A 17,578-nucleotide genomic window follows, 5' to 3' on the forward strand; every position below is an offset into this window, starting at 1 on the left:
GTTGATTATGACACCTGCCCGCAGCGCTGCGTTATCGACCGCCGTGCTCGCCATACACCCTGCCACATCAAGCTCACACCGAGACGTTCCTCCACCCCAAAACCCACACACACACACACAATGAGGTGACATTACGAACACACAACGCTCCATAAATCCCAATCCATAGATTAATGTTACGAGAAAACGGCTGAGATGAGAAAGCGCGGGCTTTAATTCACAGTCATAACCTTAACTGCTGGCCAGCGTGTGATAGAAAAGCCAGCGGAGGATGACGCACGCGGTACTGAAGCGCGATTTCTGACTTTTGAAAATGCATCAAAAATAATATGATCATAAAACGATCAGATTGTAATTATTTAATCAAGGTTTTTTTATTAATTAATATTTAAATCTACGCGTATTTAAATCTTTAAATCTTCCATTGATTTTCATTATTTTATTATTATTTCTTTTAAATCAAATCGCTCAACCCTAACGTTAAAGATTCTTTAAATACACTTGTTTCTACGTTTGTTTTTTTTTTTCACCTCGTTCTCATTAAAGCTCTCAGGAAGAGATGAAATTCTCATCAGCAAAAGCACAATGATGTTTTGCGCCGTGATTATATATCATTACGCTCTTAATTACACCATATGTCTTTTACATAATCGACTCAAAACAGAGCTTATGATGTCCTCCCGTGACACTCGGCGCAGGAGTAAACTGTAATAAATGACGAGGCTGAGAAAAGAATACAGATACCACAACACACACACAAACACACACAAAATGGGCGTCTGTCCCTGACTGCACATCTATAAGGTGACCAACAAGGTACGAGTGTTCAGAATGAGTGTAACAGATTTTTTAGTATCGCTGAAATGTAATAGACAGCATCCGGCCAATCAGAATCAAGAACAACAGCCACAAACAAGATTTTCATGAGCGGGGCTGACATCATTCATACAGACGATCTCTGTAAAAACACATTTATCACCCAGATGAGGATGGGTTCCCTGTTGAGTCCGGTTCCTCTCAAGGTTCCTCTCTATTGCCGTCTCAGGGAGTTTTCAGTTTTTCGTCTCAGTAATTTAATTGAATTTATATATATGTGGTTAAGTCAGAGCGGAACTTTTGATTGTACATATATACAATTAAAAACAGAACACATTTCTGAAAATAACAACTCCCTTTATTCCTCTATATAATCCCCTGCTACAATAACGCATTTATCCCAGTGTTACACGAGTGCTTGGACACCATCAAGGTAGAAAGTTTTCTCACGTTGCTAAACGTCTAAAACACTGGGAACTCCTTTCACGGCCCAAAAATGTGGAAATGGCTTGGAGCGAGGTCAAGACTGTATGGGGGATGTGGCCGAGTTCCTGTAATGTGCAAGTGGTGTTGGTGAATGATTGTGTGTGCAGTTCACACTAAAGTTGGTGACAAGTTATCTATCGATTCTTAAGGATCAGGCGTTCCAATCTTCACAGCGTGGTTTCAATCCACCTCGGCCGGGTTCGTCTTTCACGGATGTATGGCCTGCTTTAAAACGTTTGCACCATTCAAATGTTTTACGGCAGATACTGCATCTCATCTGTGTACGCTTTTACAATTGATTTTCCAAAAATTTTGTCACAAGTGCCGGTTTGACTTGAACATTCCTCGTATAACATTTATGGAAGGAGTCTCCAGTGTCAGTGCTTCTTAGGAAGCTTTCCAGCAGATTTACACTTGAAACGGAAGTTTCTCAGTCACATAACAAAGCTCAGCTTTTTTTTTTCTTTTAACTTAAAGAAAGAGACGCTGGTGAGAGAACAACTGGGTATAGCTGTTCTAATGTATGTGACTAACTTGTTTCGTAGATGTTTCACCAAAAAATTAGCCTCCAAAAAATTTTTTAAAATCACATAATTGTTGGCATATTGCTATGGTATGGGAATAAAACACTACAGGACATTTCGTCATCAAAAATACTTTAGAGTGGCAGCTGTAGGTCTGCTTTATCACAACACACAACTGTTAAACATTCACCTCTAACATTTCCTGGAGTTTTTTAAATTAATTATTTAAAGGTTCCATATTTTTTAAGGCATTTTTTCATATCCTAAACTCCTTTCATTTCACTCCTCCTCCAAACATGCCATTTCAGTGTTTATGTAAATGAACTACTGCTGCTTTCCAGAGATCAGCAGTGCTGAGCAACAAGCTCGGGTAGGGGCTCTTCTTATATGAAGTCACCGTAGGGGGACAATCTTACTATATATATATATTTAAAATTTGGCTAATATTAATAAAAATAAAACATTAAAAATGTTTTTACTAATTTTTTTTGTTCATACAAGCACAACACCCATTTTTATAATCAGTGTCCTTTAATGTATTAATTGTGCATATGTTAACTTAATCATTTACTGAAAGCCTTGAAACTGAAAGACACTGTCATGAGAAAAGAGTTGTTCGCATCCTTCCAGCACTTTTGTAAACTGCTCTGGATAAGTAAATGTGAATGTAAATGTAATTCAAAAGACATTGCCTTAGTGAGCAATTAACTATTCGGAGGACACAGTTCAGCGGTCAAGGGTTTTTTTCCATTAAATCTTTGTAATTCCCTGCCTGTGCAGTTCGCCTGCTCCAACACACACCTGACGCCTCTCGTAAGGAGCTCGATAACGAGCTGAAGAGGTGGATCAGGTGCACCAAAGACCCCTAAAACAGAATTAATCTCAGCTGGACGACGGATCCCCTGGAGTCGACGCAGCTGTTCAATAAAAGATGATTACGCAGTCATGAGGCATGATTTTTTTTTTTTTCCTCTCTCAAAAAATGTAAGTGCATTAAGCATTTCAAATTAGGTGTGACTTTTAAACTGCTTCCAATCACGCTGGATTCAGGATTTTTTTTCTTCTTTTTTTGCTACTGGCCTTTGATGAATGATTAAGAAAAACAAGATGGACTAAAGCGAGTTTGGCACCAGTCTGAAGGAGATCGTGGCTCAGAGGTTTGAGGCTCAGGAGGCTGTAATGATGCCGCTTAATTCTACACACTCTGATCCAGGGGTTATTGGAGGTGGTGAGTGGGTGGAGTGGGTAATCCAAAATGCCTTACAAAGAGGAAAAATAAATCCAGTCCAGGCATGTACATCAGAATTAAGGGTCTCAGTCAGGCAACAGTGACTCTGAAACGCTGCGATTTGATCCCACAACCTAAGAAAATAACCAGCCAGTAAAGGATAATAATAAACCTAGGATTTTAGACTTCACGGTCACATTCATAAATGTTCAGGCCTTTATTTTTAAGGATAACTTGCGAGCTAAAATGAGTCAGCCTGACAGGATTTCTTGTCTCGAAACCGTCCTAATCTGCTCTGTAATTGCTGAAACAAGCCAAACTGACAGTTTTTAACCCGACAGGTCAATTTTAAAGGATTTCAAATGAATCACATTCATAAATGTTGAGCTTTTTCCTTCAGCTAACTAGCTAACATGTGCTAACCTTTATAATTATTTTTATTTATCAAAATTTTGTTTTCATCAATTTTTTTTTAATTAATACCAGATAGTTGGTTAATATCAGATAGCGTAAAACGTTTTCTCTGTTTAATTTAAGATTTTATGTTGCACTTACAGTATAAACGTTCACATCATTCACATGTAACTAACATTAGCTAATACAAGCTAACCTAACATGATGTCTGAGAATAAATATTTATAACATGAACTGTCCAGAAACAATTTTTTTTTTTTTTTTTTAGCATTTTTAAAATTTATATTTAACATTGTCACATTTAATCTTAGCAAACTAAAGGAACTGGCTCATGTGACAGGATTTCTGAGAGGATTTGGAGTTTGTACGAAGTGATGAAAAGCTACAAAGCTCTTTAAGGTTCGATAAAACAAGCTAAAATGGCTACTAGCTATAATGAGCTAACCTGACAGAACTTCTGAGGGGATTTTAAAATAGCTGGTTAATATGTAATGCTAATGCTAGCAAGCTAACAGGATGTCTGAGTATATTTTTCAGTTCTATTCAACATTCCTCATATTTTTCACTGCTAATGTTGAAGTGAACAGGTAACATGAAAGATGAAACAAAAATAAGAGACGCTGCAATGAGAGTGGATTGTTGGGGGGGGGGGGGGGTTGGGGGGGTCAAGAGTCATTTCACTACAAGTCCTACTTTGACTTGAACACTGCTTGTATATTATTTTGTCATTCTATAGTATATAAGCTGTTTGGATATAATATATTTGGAAAAGTTGTATATACCATGTATGTACTGTATTATTACAAAGAAAACAGTTAATATCGCTTGCTACTCATAACGTCCACATTATGTTTTGTAGTAAAAATAATCACTAATTATACAGGGTCAAGCTTTGTTTGGACTTTTGCTGGAAATTGTTGCTCTGTGCTGGTTTAAAAAAGTGTTATACTCGCCTATCTTACTAAAAAGCTACGTGCTAATATTATAAAGAAATCTACAGATACCTTTATCTTTTGCCCGTTTCCCCTTTCATTTCCTTTTTTTCTAAACCCCAATGGCTTTGACCTTTTCTTCTTATTTTTTTAATCCGATGAGCATCAGGACATTGCACACCCAAGAGTCGAGACTATGTTAAACCATTTCCCCTCCGGGGTGGTGTATATTATCCTTAACGATTTCACACAGAACAGAAGAATGAAATACGCCTGTGAAACTGTACAGTATATATTCCCAGTGTAATTAATACTCTGTGGTTTATTCAGCGGCATTTCATAGCCTGAGTGGTGTTACTAATTGCATTGCTGTATAAAGTTAGATTATAGAGCTTTTTATCCCGGTCCCCTGCAGTCGACCTGAGGTGGTGTCCACCAGCCCCAATCCTCATCAACTCATACCTCTGAGTGAAAGACCTTCCCGCCTCGCACACAAGCGAAGAACTAGGATCAGTGAAATAACGAGCTAATTAACCCACATCGTGACATGAAAAAATGCAACGTGCAAGTGTGAGTGATCATATAGTGATAGGAAACCGATCGCGTCGATGTTATCATCATTCTGGACTTTGTCTTCATTTTTTTCCCCCTCGCGCTTAGTGTCGCTCCCCCGGGTGAAGATGCCGCCCCGGGTCGTAAGTCACGACCAATTTGAAGCGCATTATCTGTTCTCTGTGTTGGTGGAGAACATGACAGCCAGGCTGAGGGAGAGGAAAGGGTTTTCTTCCATCCACTGACTGTTTGTGTCTCATACAAATCAGCCCGTCTTAGTAGTCTAAGCTGTGATATTTCTGTCTCATAGATTTCACTTTGATTCTCCAAAATATGGGGGGAAACATATTCTGCATCTGTTCGGTGATTTAGTTTCCAACTACGGGATGATTCCATATTGTTTATAACGTACAGGATTTTTAGCAGATTTTAATTTAGAGATATAATGTTCATGTTAAATAGTCAACTATTTAACATCGAGCTAGGTGGACAAGAATTAATGAGAGGATTGAAAATTTGTCTAGACTCGTTTAAGCTGTCAATTTAAGTAGCTGTCAATACTGTATACGTAAAAAGTATAAGGATTTTTTTTTTTTTACTTAAAATCCGAGCAGGTAAGCTCATGTTATCTAGATAACACCACTATTAACTTCTAACACCAGCTAGATCTTCATAATACATGTGTGAGTAACAAAGACAGGTTGAGAAAGAAAGAAGAATGTGCTAACACGGTACAGTACGTGTTGTCAGTTCATTACAGCTAAGTGCCTCGGTAGATGTTTAAGAGCTGTTTGCTGAACACATCTTCATCACTGTCTTCCAAAAAAAAAAAAAATTATGTGTCCTAATTAGCCATCACCAACACAAAAGCAGCCCCTCTCGTTCCCAGTGCATTCAGGGCTTTCTGAGGTTCCCGAGCTCCGAAGGTAAACAACGGCTCAGTGAGGAGAGGGGGGTGAGACAGCATGGTTGGGTCTCAGAGGCAGAGAGACGGGGAGAGAGATGTTTATAGAGGGATGAAAGAAGGAGAATCAGCACTGTATCTCTTTTTCTCTCGCTTTCTTGCCAGAAGTGGCTGCCAAGAGCCTCCCAGAAGGAACAGGATGCCAAGCCTGGCTGAAATGTGTCTAAAGTGAGATAAGCTGGTGGGATGGAGCTCTCAAGACTCTTTAGAAGATCAGTCCGCCTCCGTCTCTTTCTTACTCTCTCTCTCGATGAGTGTGTGTGTGTGTGTGTGTGTGTGTGTGTATTCATGTGGCATCCACATCAAGAGAAGATGGTGGACTCATCGGAAGAAGCCAGCCATGACAGAATGCCACAGCTCAAAGACAAACAAACAGAGAAGACGCTATATTTATATCCACACTGAAACAAATACAGCAAATAATGAACCAAACTGGTATCCATATGGTCCTTTGACTCTTTCTGAACTTGAAAAAAAAAAAAAACTGTATATCTTTGAACACATTTCTGTCATCCTCTTTCCAAGCACACCATGACGTGAAAAAGAGAATGCCAAGTGCAGATCTGAAGCGCTCGGAGGCACGAGCTCTCCACAGGAGCACGTCAAGATGGGCGGCCTGCCGAGCGAGGGATGGAGGGAGATAAAAACAGAGAGAGACGAAGGAGAACCGGCTGTCTAATGCTTGACCCATCTACTTTAGACTTGGCTTCTGAAGTGAAAAGTGTTCCTTCTCTCCAGAGGAATGGGATGATTTCAGCGTTTAAGCACTTGTCTGATGTTCCTGACTTTCCAGAACCAGCATTTCTAGAATCGAGCAGAATGTGGCGCTTGAGAGGATTTAAAAGAGCCTCCGATTCATTCGTTTCAGAGGGTTTAATAAAAGGCTGTAGGGTTACTATTCCTGAAATCATTTGTCATGAATTTGTTTCTTTATTAACTGGAAAAGAAGTGAAACACTGATACTTAATAAAGCAATAGACATGTACAGTACATTTTGTGTGTGTGTGGGTGTGTGTGTGTGTGTGTGTGTGTCCGGTGTTACCACTGATATGAAACACTTTGAATCTTGATACTTGGTATGAAAGATCTATTGGATGTTGATTGTTGATTTGATGAGTCAAAGTGATTAATACGAGATTTTCAGTACAATATGATACGATTTTTAAAAGAGTGAAAAGCCACGCCTCTTTTATTCAAACTAATTGCCATAGGCAAGCCTAAAAATACTATTATTAATATTATTAGTAGTAGTATTATTTAGTCTTATTTTTTAGTTATAATTTATAGTGGTTAATTTTACTTGCCTTCCTCATTGTTCTCCACCCTTTTCAAATCTCTCTACATCCCCAACTTGTTATTATGATTATTATTATTGACATTATTATTATTGACATTATTATTATTATTATTATTATTATTGTTTTTGTTGTTGTTGTTGTTATAGGTATTATGGTTATTATTATTGCTAATAATATATGATATCTCCAATGGCTTCTTTTTATTATTATTATTATTATTATTATTATTATTATTTTATTTATTAATTTTTTTGTTATTACTATTATTATTATTATATTTGTTAATAATCTGGTAGATATTATTTCAATTATGTGCTATCTCTCCCACCTTAAGATGTAATAACTGTCTCACATGCACAGACATTTGCATACACACATGATCATAATGTTCACAGACACATGAATACAGTCACTGTTATATGAATGCACTTGTAATATTAGATATCAGTATACATGTTGAAATTGCGTCTTCATCTAAATATTGCCATATTCCTTACTTGTGTTTTATTTTTTATTTATTTATTTGTGTGTGTTTTTGTTTTTTGTTTTGTTATGTGTTATATGTTCGGTATAATAAAAAAAAAACTAACTGGCATAATGGTCACTCTGAGATTAATGAGCACACAAGCCACACCTCCCTCTTTTAGACTAACAGGCACTTTAGCCAGGTCTCCTTTACTCAGACTAATAGGCATGAGGCCACGCCTCCTTCCCTTAGACTGACAAGCACGAAGAGAATGTTGCTTCTGTCAGGTGGGGGCCACACTTTATTAACCAGGACTTACAGGCGTACAGGCCATGCCTTTTTCCCTAAGGGGCCAGGGGTAGCTCAGTGGTTAAGGCATTGGACTACGGTTCGGAAGATCCCAGGTTCAAACCCCACAACCACCAAGTTGCCACTGTTGGGCCCTTGAGCAAGGCCCTTAACCCTTAACTGCTCAGATGTGTAATGAGATAAAAATGTAAGTCGCTCTGGATAAGAGCGTCTGCAAAATGCCTAAATGTAAATGTAACTGCCATACAGGCCACGCCTCCTTCAATGAAACTAACAGGCCTATAAGCCACGCCCACTTGAATGAGACTAACAGGCATACGGGCCACACCTTCAATGAGACTAACAGGCATAAAGGCCATGTGATCTTTATTGCAACAAATAATCACAAAAGCCACGCCTTCTGGACTCAGACTAACAGTCACATGAGCCAGAATGCCCGCTCATGTCATGTAACTAGATTCTACTGGTTGCCTGAGCTCCACAGAATCACACTTCCTTCCACAGTCAGCTTCCACCTCCCAATTTCTTATCCCAGTACATTACAACACTGAGAGCGAAACATTTCCTCAGTTTCAACACCAACACACACTTACACACACACATACACCCATTACAACAATATGGCTGCAGTGTGTAAAGTCTAAACGAAGGAGCTGACTTCACGGCTCGCCTCTGAGGGACTCCGATGGCCCGTTTTCAGGCTGTTACCGAGCGCCATGTAACAGCTTTTCTCCTCCATGGATCCGTTTTTGGCTCGTCAATGTTTCTGCATGTGTTTTCTGTTTGTGTGCGTAATAATTCTCTGGTCAGGGCTCGTAGAAAAAAAAATAATTAAATGACTTAACGGAATTATAAACAATGACTTGTAATCGTGTACGTGATACTCAAAAAAATATTAATAATCTTTTTAAATGTTTAAATTAAAAAATTTAAATTAAACAAAGACATCAATAACAAGACATGCAGTGAATTAAAGAGGACTGAAGCTCGTGTTCAAACGCAGTCTGACTTTAGCCTTGGGTGAGACTGAAGAGACTGAAGAATGATGCTAATAATCATATTTCCTTGTTATCACTATTATCACTTGCACTTCATGACTTCCGGCTGAGACACATGCAAATGTGAAGCGGGTGTCAGTGCGGGAGCATACATTGGGAAATTACATAGCACAAAAAAAAATTCCAAAAAATTTCAGCAGGTGAATGTTCTTTTTCTCACTCTCCCGAACCCCCCTGAAGAATACAAAGCTTAATGTGCACCGACATCTCAGCGGGTCGCCAAAAGCTAAAATGGTAGCTAAGTACCTGTTTGTGAGTCTGTGTAAAACTCCCACGGTTTTTACGAGCTGAAAGCATCCGAGCTACGTGGTCATGAACCATGGCAAAATTTTGTTGCTCAGCTTTTTCCTGTCTCATGAGACTGAATTGAGCTGTCTCATTACAAGCTCGACTTTTCCTATTTCTCCTAAACCCTCCTTAGGAGAAACAAAGAGACATAACTGAGACACAAAGCGAGACATACTTTTGGGCAACATTCGACAAATCTGAGATGTACATGAGTAACAAAACTGCATTTGAAGGAGAAGCAAATGAGTCATATATAAGATCATAATGAGATATAAATGAGATGCATAAAACAAATTAGAAATATTATAGTTTTATTAAACATATCAAATCAGTTCACAGCATACATGTGAAATAAATTTACAATTCACACAATATACCAGACACCAGCAAAATCTGGCAAATCAAGACACTACTTTATACAAAATGTCATGAAACCTGACAAAGATATTAAGTGTCACACTGCTTAACTCAAAGTATGATATATAAGGGCTACAAGAACCAGGCCAATGCCAGAAAAAGTTCTTTCTCACCGGCTACATCAGTTTTCTCTTGTGGTGGAGGTCCAACAAGTTTGTCCAAAGTCTGCAACTCCTAAAGTTGCTTAGTATCTAATGGAACAAAAAATATATATTAAAACATTGAGATTTACTTAAACACCATTCAGATACTCCATTCCCAGCTTTCTGAGGGTTGTGAGGTGGGCTTGAGCTCACGGGCTGGTGCTGATGGAGACACTGGAACATTTTCTATTACCAAGATAATTTTTTTTTTATTATTATTATTATTTTTTAATTACCAAGATAACATTTCCACAAACAAACATATTGGTCTTTATTTCTAGAATATAATTAACCGCTGTCTCTAAAGTTATATGTTCTGGTAACTGTTAAACACTAAACACTATAATAAAACTACTGGTTTTAGAAAACTCATTATGCAGTAACATTAACTTAAAAAAAAAAAAAATAAGCCTAATAATGTAGCCAGCTGAATGATTTTTACCATTAAAAAAAAAACTTTCAGCCTCACAAGTGTTAGTTACCCAGATATGCTAATCCACATGCTAAACCACCCACAGGTAGCATTTGAATTCCTTTTGCAATTTAAGAACAAATTTTAGGTAATTATACCACAATCTTTTAACCCCAGACTCTGTGGTTTTAACTCACATTTTGACTTCTTGTCAACAATAATTTATTTTAAATTCGGCGCGAAAAAGTAAAACCCACCTTCACTGTCCGCTTTGTCTTCTTGTTCTTCTTCTTCATTTTATCTGCGGCAGGAAAAGTAGGTGGTGCCCTAAAGGTCTGGATAAATGATGGATAAAGTGTTTTTTTTTGTTTGTTTTTTTACACCGAGGCCTGGCGATGCGCTGCACATTTCTTTAACACAACTGGACACTTAAACATTTGCCGGCTTGGAGCATGTGTTCGAGAAATTATGTCTTTATTAGAATCTATATGTACTGTAGGCTTAATTGGGGTGGCCATGAAAAAATGTTGAACATTTAGTCATAAATGTATAAACAAAAATTGGTTTGGTCTTAAATGATATGTCTAGACAGAAATCATTAAACAAAACATTATCTCATTGCTCATTCACTTCTCGATAAAAAATATTCTGTATATTGTATTTTAGTTCTTTATTTGTAATGGTTGGATTTTTCAAAAAAAAAAATCTAAATTTCGAAATAAAAAATGTATCTATTACAAAGCAATGTTGTTACTGACTTTAGTTGTTACCAACCGAAATATCTACATTTCTTTATTTCAGAGATTCAACCTACCAACCCTCCCCTCCACCTACCCGTATGTGAAGAGTAAGATGAAGTACTAAACACTCTTTAGTGTAGATGGCACTGTTTGTCAGAGAACCCTAACCCTTAAACCCCAAAGCATTTGTAGCCATTCTTTGCATTATGTTAGAATAAATATACTCTATATAAGTCAGGATTATGCAATATAGAGTGACATTTTTGAGTAGAATATATTCTTCAATATAAAGAACTCAATTTTATTTAATTTTAACTAACTATACACACATGACTACGCAAAAATTTAAAAAAGGATCATATCAGAAAACCCAAATGCACAGTTTACAAGAACTGTATACTTTATGTGCGGGAAACACTGGTTTGAGGAAACAAAAAATATATGAGTCGCAAAGAAGACAAATATGAACCCTCTCTGAGATTTAGAGGTCATGAGCCATATTTGAGACACATTTGAGAAGATTGAGAAATCAGCTAAAATCTCGTTCAAGTCTCAAGACGGCTCATTTCTTCATATGTGAGTTGCACACAAGACAAATGTAAATCATCTTTGAGATTTAAAGGTAATGAGCCACATTTGAGACACCTTTGAGAACATGCAGAAAACACTTAAATCTCATGGCTCATTTCTGTCTAAGAGATAAAGAAGAGATTAACATGAGATCTCATCTTGGAGTTTCTTTGCTATGGAGATACATACAGCCTGCTGAGAAAATAAGACGCTTTTTACAATTGGCTAGTTTGTGGCTTATTGTTTTTAAAGTCTAAACTAGCTAAAAAGTGTCTAAATCCACACCCGTCTCTGATTATCTTATTCACGTGATGGAACTCACAATAACAATCAAAATTGCGTCCCTGACAAAACCCCCAAACGCTCGGACGACAATGTCTGGTGCGGGTTGAACCTGGTTTGCATTCTGGTTGACTAGCGAAGTCTTGCTAAAGATGGCTACATTAGCCTCGCTCTCCCTCTTTATCATTCTGTCAGCAGCGCTTTGTCTCACTCTCTGTCTCTCCCACACATTATTTCACATTTCTGGTATCATGAGGGAGGAATTCATGATGTGAAATACTGCAGCACTGCATACTGCGTACAAAAAAAGAAAAAAGAAAAGAAAAAAACAAGGCTAATGCAGCTACCAAACAATGGACGTCTATTTCACGGGGTTTGGTGTACAAGTACTGTATCAGCGGTAGTATTTGTTCCATGATCTAATTTTTATGCAAACATTCATTCAAAATTCATTTCAAAATGTATGATCTCGTAGCAATTTCAGTAGTGTGTGTGTGTGTGTGTGTGTGTGTGTGTGCTACTGAGCTTGTTGTGGACTTCAGGATCTTGACACATAAGTCCTGACGCAACGTGTTGTGCACTTCTAACCACCACCATCACTGCCACCACCACCACCGCCTCAGGTCAAATAACATCCCATTCATCCACAGGTTCCAGCAAAACAATATGCTTTTCACTCCTGTGTGTTATTAAGAGAGGAAAAGGACAATTCTTTTTTTTTTTTTTTTCACATTATACCGAGCTAGTTACTTTGATTCCCCCACGGCCTCGGTGAATATAAAGGGTGATGGCATTGATCTGCGCAGCGTGATATTACTGAGAGCTGAGAAAGCGAGAAAGCCATTAGAGAAAAATCACTGGAGGAGAGCGCGCACGTCGATAGTCTAAATATGGCCGAGCCAAAACAAGCAAGTGTTGGGAAGAGGCTTTTCTATTTCTGCTTTATAGAGTTTGAAAAAGAGTTGAGGTGACATACTCAAGAGTGACCAACAACCGGGATTAAAGCGGTGTCCGGAGTCAGGGACTTGAGATCACATGAGTGATGTGTGATGCAGTGTGTATCTCGTGTCCCGAGAAAACCTGACTGACGCAATCAACCATCCGGTGTTTGAAAAATTGATTTTAAAGCAGCTAGATCAGATCAAATATCAAGATAGCTGATGGTTGCTTTTTAAAAATCAATTAGAATCCACCTTTTAAACACATCAAATATCTAGATATCAGATTTTGAATCTAGGGGCGTGCACCTCTGTGATCATCTGATACGATGGTCACTGATTGGCTGCTTCAATTTGCTCAACATGATGTCTAGAAAGAATTAAAGAAGACTCCACGTCCTTCACTGGGACAGACAGAAACGAAGACCACGCCTTTACAACTTTGTCCCTGAATCACCCATTTGCAACGTAAAACGCGTGGATGTCTCGACACCAGTACACTCAAGCAACAAGCACACTCCGTCTCCTTTATTGAAAAGTAAATTAAATTTACAGATTGCAATGCATGATGGGTAACTTCCGAAAGGCCACACCCTCGGCTCTCCAAGGGTTCGTCTAACAAATTCTTTTGATCTGATTAAATAATAGAGCAGCACTTAAAATGGTGGAAGTGATCCAACGAGTCCGAATGAAAAGGCAGAGCGCAGGTCGACGAGGGCAGATTAAAATTAAGAGCGTTAAGAGCACTACTGAAACACAGCCTCAGACATTTTCTGTGTTGTTTCCCCAAATGTCCAAATAACTGTTTTAAAGTGTGTGATCACCTGCGATCCACTGCATGCACACAGCATAGACACACACACACACACACACACACACACACTACATGAAACCGAGAAACCAGCTATGACATCTGGGGATGCGATGTTCTCATTTTCACATCTTAGCTTGTTATAAGCGTTCATTTTGTGTTTGTTTTTTTTTATACACAGTAATATTTAGATAATTCATGTGCAGGAAGCAATTAGAAGGGCCGTGTGGATTTAAAATTATAACTTTAATAACCCGAGAACAACACAGCAAAATCTTCAACCCTGAATTAATTCCTGCAGTCCTGAATTAACTCTTACACTCCTGAATTAACTCTTACACTCCTGAATTAACTCTTACACTACTGAATTAATTCCGGCAGTCCTGAATTAACTCTTATACTCCTGAATTAACTCTTACACTCCTGAATTAACTCTTATACTCCTGAATTAACTCTTATACTTCTGAATTAACTCTTATACTCCTGAATTAACTCCTGCAGTCCTGAATTAACTCTTACACTCCTGAATTAACTCTTATACTCCTGAATTAACTCTTACACTCCTGAATTAACTCTTATACTCCTGAATTAACTCTTATACTTCTGAATTAACTCTTACACTCCTGAATTAACTCTTACACTACTGAATTAATTCCGGCAGTCCTGAATTAACTCTTATACTCCTGAATTAACTCTTACACTCCTGAATTAACTCTTATACTCCTGAATTAACTCTTATACTTCTGAATTAACTCTTATACTCCTGAATTAACTCCTGCAGTCCTGAATTAACTCTTACACTCCTGAATTAACTCTTATACTCCTGAATTAACTCTTACACTCCTGAATTAACTCTTATACTCCTGAATTAACTCTTACACTCCTGAATTAACTCTTATACTCCTGAATTAACTCTTATACTTCTGAATTAACTCTTATACTCCTGAATTAACTCCTGCAGTCCTGAATTAACTCTTACACTCCTGAATTAACTCTTACACTCCTGAATTAACTCCTGCAGTCCTGAATTAACTCCTGCACTCCTGAATTAACTCTTATACTCCTGAATTAACTCCTGCAGTCCTGAATTAACTCTTACACTCCTGAATTAACTCTTACACTCCTGAATTAACTCCTGCACTCTTAAATTAACTCCTACATTCCTGAATTAACTCTTATACTCCTGAATTAACTCCTACACTCCTGAATTAATTCCTGCAGTTTTACACTCCTGGATTAACTCTTATACTCCTGAATTAACTCCTACACTACTGAATTAACTCCTACACTCCTAAATTAACTCCTACACTCCTAAATTAACTCCTGCACTACTGAATTAACTCCTACACTCCTGAATGAATTCCCGCAGTCCTGAATTAACTCTTACACTCCTGGATTAACTCTTATACTCCTGGATTAACTCTTATACTCCTGGATTAACTCTTATACTCCTAAATTAACTCCTACACTACTGAATTAACTCCTACACTCCTGAATTACCTCCTATACTCCTGAATTAACTCCTACACTCCTGAATGAATTCCCGCAGTCCTGAATTAACTCTTAGACTCCTGAATTAACTCCTACATTCCTGAATTAACTCCCACACTTCAGAATTAACTCCCATTCTCCCGAAATAAACTCCCACACTTTGTGGGTTAACTCCTACACTCCTGAATTAACTCCTACACATTGCTGTGTTAACTGATATATTACTGATAATTATCTCTTACATTGCTCAATTAAACCATACATTCTTGAATTAGCTTCTGTACTCCTTGATTACATCCCTCCTGAAGTAACTCTTACACTACCAAGTTAACCCTCCAGTCCTCCATGATTTAGTTAGTCCTAACTTAAGCCCTACAATCCTAAATCCTTATCTCATACTCGATTCTTGATTAAACTTAATTGCTTTCTACAGCCTGAATTTTTTAATCTACAGTGCTGAACAAACTTTTTTAATTTGGAATTAATTTGTAATATACTGAACTTGACTCCTACAGTCCAGACTTAAAACCTTCAGCACTGAATCCTAATTTAACTCTTAAAATCTCGCATTAGTTACTACAGTCCGAAATCACAGCACGCAATCCAAATTTAACTCTTCGAGTCCAGGTTTTAACTCCTACGGTGCCGAATTCATTCGGAGGGACTGAAAGTCCTGTGATTTACTCACTGCACCGTATTTCACACTCCAGCAGCTGCCTAATGACTGTCATTTAAAATATATATATATATTCTTGCATTAAAAATAAAGCAAAAAGTTCAGCTCTAAAATTGTGCCATTTAATAAATACATGAATAAATTAATATAATTTTGTTATTTTATTTACATCATTTTGAGACAATTTTGTGGATGTAATTCAATCAAAGTACACAAGTGGGATCACCAGTGCAGCTTCAATTAGAGAAATAATTTAAAGTTACACTTTGCTAGATTCACACCGGGGGCAAATCATATGAAGTGACATATTAATCGATATTATGTAAAATATTAAATATTGAATGAATGGATAATGAATGCAAGTTGAAGAGAGATAGAGGAAAAATAAATAATAAAATAACATAAAAACTAATGAATATAGTGCATACTATAATATATTCTATACTAAAGATCATGCATATCATCTGAAACAAAATTAATATGATATAAATAACTAAAATAAATAGATCTTAAATAAATTTGGGATTAGATATAGTCACCATATACACACTGCGCATAATCATAATGCATAATAATAATAATAATAATAATAATAATAATAATAATAATAATGACTTCATCCAGTTAGTAAGGCATTTAGCCAGTGTAAGTGTGTGTGTGTAAGTGTGTGTGTGTGAGAGATGCGCTCACCGTTGCTGGAGATGCGGTTCTCCCCCTGGGTGGAGGATGAGGAGAGAGCGCTACTAAGTTGGATGTAGAGCCCCACGCAGTGGAGACTCCGCAGCAGGAGCCGGAGCGCGCGCATGTCGCCTCTGCTAGAGGACACCGCCTCGCATCCACGGTCACACCGGAGCCTCGGGATAGATCCACACCCGGGGGAGGAGGTAGTGTGTGTGAGGCAGGAGAGAGAGAGAGAGAGAGAGAGAGAGAAAGAGGGGTGTGTGTGTGTGAGTGTGAGTGTGTTGCAGTCTCTCCAGCGTTGCTCTCTGGTACTGCGCGCGCTAAGCCTCAGCGTCACGGGCTAGAGCGCGCGGCGGAGTGATACAGCGGAGTCATACAGTGGGAGTGATCTCCTCTCAGATCCCCAGCGTCGAGCCTATCTACAGTATCTATTTATCACACCAGGACGGGTGCTTACGCAGAACACAGTTAGGAGAGTAAAGAACTCATCATCTTTATTTCTCTGTTACACTAATGTACTTATCCCAGTGTTTCATTAGCGCTCGGACACCGTCGGGTACACAGGAGCCATGATCCATGGTCTGAAACGCTGGCCTCCCAGGAACTCCTTTAAATGTCTGATGGTCAGGTCAGGACTGTACAGGGGGCGTGGCAATAACTCCCAGACAGTGAGTTCCTGTAACGTGCAGGTGGTGTCGGTGAACGAGTGTGTGTGTACAGTTCCCACAGAGTTGGGAACGGGGAGTCGGCCAGGGTTGGCCCAGACATAAAGTCTTCTGGATATGCCGATCACTTTTACACCTTCATTCACCAGACATTTCATACAAGCCCCGGTTTGAACACACCTCGTATATCAAGTCATACATACATAATGTCATAATTGAATAAAAAAGTGAAAAATAAATAAAACCATTGTTTCTAGCTTTTTATTTATCTGACACACATTTTTTTTATCCTTATTTCCTATCCTGTTTTTATACTATATATAAAAATATATCATACTATATATAGACAGAAAGGCTGACCTCTGTGTCTTAAAATAACAACTAACTGTTTTTTTCTTGTTGTTATGTAATTACCTA

The 17,578-nt window shown here is 38.1% G+C and overlaps 1 protein-coding gene across 1 annotated transcript in view; it reads right to left on the reverse strand.

Annotated features, from left to right (window-relative positions):
- Positions 1-16,771, reverse strand: part of LOC128510661 (V-set and transmembrane domain-containing protein 2-like protein) — a 46,576-nt gene extending 29,805 nt beyond the window's left edge. Inside the window, exon 1 of the mRNA XM_053483107.1 lies at positions 16,506-16,771. Within this exon, the coding sequence (XP_053339082.1) occupies positions 16,506-16,620 (115 nt within the window). The 5' untranslated portion in view covers positions 16,621-16,771. The remainder of the gene's footprint in view (positions 1-16,505) is intronic.
- Between the last annotated feature and the right edge of the window lie 807 nt (positions 16,772-17,578).

Source organism: Clarias gariepinus, chromosome 22 (assembly GCF_024256425.1).
Source record: "Clarias gariepinus isolate MV-2021 ecotype Netherlands chromosome 22, CGAR_prim_01v2, whole genome shotgun sequence".
Classification (NCBI taxonomy): domain Eukaryota; kingdom Metazoa; phylum Chordata; class Actinopteri; order Siluriformes; family Clariidae; genus Clarias; species Clarias gariepinus.